Source organism: Zerene cesonia, chromosome 1, assembly GCF_012273895.1.
Source record: "Zerene cesonia ecotype Mississippi chromosome 1, Zerene_cesonia_1.1, whole genome shotgun sequence".
Lineage (NCBI taxonomy): Eukaryota > Metazoa > Arthropoda > Insecta > Lepidoptera > Pieridae > Zerene > Zerene cesonia.
This window is the reverse complement of record NC_052102.1, coordinates 3,462,795-3,468,395: the sequence shown is the minus strand read 5'-3', so window position 1 is coordinate 3,468,395 and position 5,601 is coordinate 3,462,795. Positions and strand designations below refer to the sequence as shown.

General features: G+C 36.9%; 1 protein-coding gene across 1 annotated transcript; it reads left to right on the top strand.

Moving 5' to 3' along the window:
• Positions 1-91: 91 nt before the first annotated feature.
• LOC119840266 (ral guanine nucleotide dissociation stimulator-like) lies at positions 92-5,180 on the top strand (the record flags this gene model as incomplete). Its single annotated transcript, XM_038366793.1, has 4 exons — positions 92-216; positions 975-1,110; positions 2,003-3,425; positions 3,709-5,180. Coding segments are annotated over 4 exons (1,821 nt in total), but the record flags the coding sequence as incomplete, so codon positions are not given.
• Between the last annotated feature and the right edge of the window lie 421 nt (positions 5,181-5,601).

Genomic DNA, 5,601 nt, shown 5'->3' with positions numbered 1-5,601 from the left:
TCGACTCCCACAATAAAAAATTTGTATTTTGTGTATTCAAATGACTGCAAAAAAATATTGTGTTCCGTCTTTATTTTATTTATTACTTTTATACAATAATTGCAGGTCATTTGCGGAATGCGGCAAAGTACTGGATCTTTTGTTGCGACGATATGAAGCGCTTGCGGCGGAAGATGTGCTCTCTACAGGATCGGATACTTCGCAGCAACACAGAAAGTAAGTTCTTATCCTTCAAAGTTAGCGTACGTGATAGAATGCAAATAAGCAAACTTACAAATAAATAAGGTACCCATCGTCGGACTAATCAATGCACAGTTGCATCAGCCGTAACCATAATACGGTTATGAAATTGGTTTAAACTACTTCTGCTAGTTCCACAACACCAACTGTTTGATAATATGCATTATAGATTTTTTGATTTGAACTTAAACATGCTAGTTCTCATTTGAATTTTAAATAAAAAAGCTGATGCAAAATAGTCATATGTACCTAATAGAATTTTACCACATTTGTCATTTACTAGCTTGTCGCCTGGGCTCCGCCCGAGTACCTAATAGGTTCTTAACTTTTAAACAGTTGTTATCCTTATTCCAGTGGATACAAATCCTATGAACTAAATACCGTTTAATCCGTCCAGGCGTTCTTGAGTTAAAAATAGTGAAACTAACATGACATAATATAAACATAACATCCTACTTATATTATAAATGCGAAAGTTTGTTAGGATGTGTGTGTTTGTTACTCTTTCACGCAAAAACTACTGAACCGATTGCAATGAAATTTGGTACGTAGGTAGCTGGACAACTGAAATAATATATAGGCAAATTTTTATCCCGATATGGACTTACGCGGGTGGAACCGCGGGGCGCAGCTAGTGTATTTTATAAACGTAATGTTTATTTTATATACTTAATGTTATAATATATTTAAAGATTAGTTAGAACGATAATAAACGTTGAAAGGACACTTGTCAGGACCCTCGTGGCGTGTCTGCACGTGTGGTTGGACACGTACCCGGAGGACTTCCGCCAGCCGCCGCACCACCCCGCGCTGCAGCAGCTCCTCACCTTCACACAGATACATCTGCCTGGCTCCGAACTGCATTCGAAGGTTGGTGTGATATAGTCGTGATTTCTGAAGAAGATATGTTTTTATTTTTAGTTTTATAGCATTGAAATGCTTTATAAATGAATATATTTAATATATAAATGAGAAATTTTTAAAGGATCGAACCCGCGTCATTGTAGGCAAAATTGGCGGATTGGAATCCCGCCTTATGATCAATTTTTTTTCTATTATTTAAAATGTCTCGAAAATATGTATTTTCAAAGTTGGTTTTTTAACACGCTTATATTCACCTGTATGTTTATATGCGTGTCACCGACTGCTTTTGCACTCGATTTTGACCTACTGAAAACGGATAGATTTTATTCAAACTTCGTATACTTATCAAATATTGGTGACATTACTATTTCTTGAGTGTATCTTATTATCCTGATAACAATCGCCAGGATTAAATAATTTCTTTACGTATACTCTGTATAAAAACATGTGCGTCAATACTATATTTTTAAACACTTCACTAATTTAAAACCGGTCGTAGTTTTTTTCAATTGAAATAAATTTAAATTTAGAAGTGAATATAGAAATAAGTGGACTTAGTGGGGTGAGTCTTTTTATTTTGGAAAAATAAAACTCTAAAATGTAATTCCATTAAGAGGTAACAATACAAAGTATACATTGTAAGAGTCAATTTAATCCATATTTGGCCCTAGTTGATTCTATAATTAAAGCGTGTATTTTAGTTTTTTTATATACATATTTAGTATGGGAGTACTTGGGCTAAAATATTGAAGTTAAGTATAACTAATTCATTATTTTCTTTGTTATAACCTATGATATTTCACTATTCAATGTTACGTTTGTTGTCACAGGTGATAAAATGACAAAAAATAAATAACGGTAATTGTTTATGTTTTTAATATATTGATGTTATCTGCAGGTGTTGCAGAAGCTAGCCATATTCAGCGCGGAGCGCAACGGCGGCGCGCAGCACGGCGTGTGCCTGGCGCCGGGCATGCGGCTGGCGGCGCACCACACGAGCGCGTACCGCCTGCCGCACGTGCCGCACCGCCACTTCGCCGAGCAGCTCACGCGCATGGACATGCAGCTGTTCCGCAAGCTCGTGCCGCACCAGTGCCTCGGCGCCGTGTGGTCGCGCCGCGACAAGGACCGCTCGCACGACGCCGCCACCGTGCTCGCCACCGTCAACCAGTTCAACGCGGTCTCCTTCCGCGTCATCTCCACCGTGCTGCTGGAGCCGAGCCTGCGCCCGCTCGAGCGCGCCGACATCCTCGCCGCGTGGCTCGATATCGCGCGCGAGCTACGCGTGCTCAAGAACTTCTCCTCGCTGAAGGCGATCATCTCGGGCCTGCAGAGCAACCCCGTGTACCGGCTCAGGAAGACCTGGGCGCTGTTGAACAAGGAGAAGGCCGAACTATTCGAAGAATTGGCGAGGATATTCAGCGAAGACAACAATCGTTGGGCGCAACGCGAGCTTCTCATGAGAGAAGGCACCGCCAAATTTGCCGATACGGTCGGGGAGAACGACCGCCAATTGCAAAAGCTCCTACACGAACGAGGCTCGCCTGGCGTCAGTCACGGAACGATACCTTATTTGGGCACATTTTTAACGGACCTCACTATGATCGACACGGCTATACCCGACACGGTCGCCGATGGCCTCATTAATTTTGATAAGAGACGCAAAGAATTCGAGGTGCTCGCTCAGATTAAGTTATTGCAAGGTGCGGCGAACGCTTATCATTTACCCTCCGATCCGATGTTCGACCGATGGTTCGACTCCGTAATAATTTTAGACGACGCGGAAGCGCACCAGCTTTCGTGTCAAATAGAACCACAAACAAATCCGCCTAAGGAGAGACGTCCCAAGAAAGTGAACGAAAACAATAACCACGGTCATAGGAAAAACGATTCGATCGCTAGTACGAGTTCCAGTAACAGCTCGCAATTTTACTGCGAGACGGATGGTGTTGGGAACACTTGGAAGCGAGATAGTTTAGAGCGGAGATCTTCCCCTACGAGGTTATCTCACGGCTCTTCCTCATCGTCTATACCTTCTTTAGACGTGTCGTTGTCTAGCGCCAACAGCGGCCAAAAGCAGAACGGCAAACCCGTCGCAAACAGCCCGGCTCATGCAAATACTCATAACGGTCCTGATTTTTATATAATTCGCGTAACATACGAGTCGGACTGTGTGGAAACAGAAGGCGTGGTGTTGTATAAGTCGATCATGTTGAGTAACAATGAACGAACACCGCAAGTGATACGCAATGCTATGCTCAAATTGAATCTCGACGGGGATCCAGATGGGTATACTTTGGCGCAAGTTTTACCGGAGAGAGGTAACATTTTATCATACTTACAATTCATATTTTATTTGATTTAGTAATATTCTCATATACTATGTAATCCAAATAGTATGAGCGTCAATGACCCTTATTTTACAAACCACTGCGACTGTGTCGTCACGGTGTGGTGCTAAATCGATCCTATTCTTAGTTGGATCGCATAATTATTATTCCATTACTTGCATTTTATCTTTTTGTGACATTATTGTCGAGTCGGATTAAGTGAGTTGGCGTTGTGTTACAAAGCAATTTAATAAACAGTAATATTATTTTACAGAAATGGTGCTGCCAGCGAACGCTAATGTTTATTACGCCGTAAATACTGCATACAACCTGAATTTCATACTTAGGCCACGAAAATCGGACCAAACTGACTCTGTAGTCAACGGAAAGTCTAAAAACAAACGAGCTTGACTGTGTCTTGGTATATTTTGCTTCTCGTAATTATTGTTACTCAGTACTTCCGAAGCAACATACAATGTGTTCTATGTAAGAATCTCTATTAAATGTTAATGATATTGTAATGAGTAAACATACCAATGTCTCTTAAAAATAACATTGTTCCAACAACTCTGCTTTACAATACTTATCATGACTGAATCTATGTAAATCTTTTATACTTGGAAAATTCGCATTAAGATCATGAGCTGTCATGTCAATGTAAATTTTCGTTGTTTTTAATGTACGATAATTTTTATTTTTAAACCAAATTTGTTCTCTAATATTCTTACTTTGATGCATTTGAGAGTTAGCGATATAAATTAAGAAAGCTTATAAGAAATATTTTATCTCTTGCATGTAATACTGAATTCATAATTTATTAAGTTTTCCTGACTTGGCATTTATATACCTTATAGTTATATTTAACTTACTAAAAGCATTACAAGACTTGCACAAATGGCTTGCTACATATGAACATTATCTTTTTTTAATACAGTGAATTTCTTAATTTATTTTTCTTACATTTTATTTTTAGGGTTTACAATGTTTATTATTTATATAATTTTATGTGATACGCATAGATTACTACAATTTTATAGTGCTCTTTACTATTATCCTTTGTACTTAATTAGGTTTTATGTAAATTTGCTGTTAATAATAGGTTTAAAAAATTTGTTCAGGATGCCACCAATATTTAGCGATAGTGTCTGTTTATATAGTATGTTATCGTTGTTGTCAAAACTCAATATGTGTATATAAAGAGCGTGTATAAATAAGAATCTCCAGTAGGTATCTAAGTAAGATAAATAGAGAGTAAACATTCTAATAATGAGCCAAAGGCATAATATGTCTAGTAGCGAGGTGCTGTCTCTCTTTGTATAATATTGTTTAAAAGCTTTAAAATAATTGAAAACCGAATTTCATGTAGAAAATTAACCGTAACCTCTATTTTAAAATACTCTAATAATTAATCAATTTCGGTCCGTTATTATAATTAATCATTGTATTCGTTTCAAATGTAATAATAAAAAATATACTTGGAAGTGCATTTGTAATTCGACGTGCCTACTTATCTTATATAATTTAATATCTCGTGTTAATGACACTGGTTTACAAGATATACTCTAAACAAAAGACTATAAGATATTTAAGGACTTATACATGATAGCTTTTTTAAACTGAACTGTTTTCTCATAGTTTTTGTAAATAACTTTGTAGTTGTTTTTAATAGTTTTTCAACACCAGTGTCTTGCATAACGTGTTGTATAATACTACCATATGTAATAAACGTTATTAATTATTATTAAATGTTATTTTATTTTTTACCCTATTTATTCTCTACAAGTTACAAAATACTTCTATCTATAGCGGATGGTACAATTTAATTTGTGTTTTAAAAACAGTAGCTAAATCGCGATAGCGAAAGAGGTCTAATTAGAGAAGCAAATATGGGCCATATTCTAAATAACCTTGTTCTCAATATCAAGCTATATCCTTAGTCAAGTACATAAATCTTACCACAAATGGATTTCAGACTAATTTTATACAAAAACAACACGATCTGTGTAACAGATCACTTGTGCCTTATATTGTGACCATAAAAGTTGTAAATCTATGTTCTTAGTTGCTTCAAGGATTTTGAACTGTTGTTCTCTTCTTTATTTTACTTTTTATGATGACACACATTCATATTTGATTTATTTATTTATTTTCAGTTAATTTATAAAAT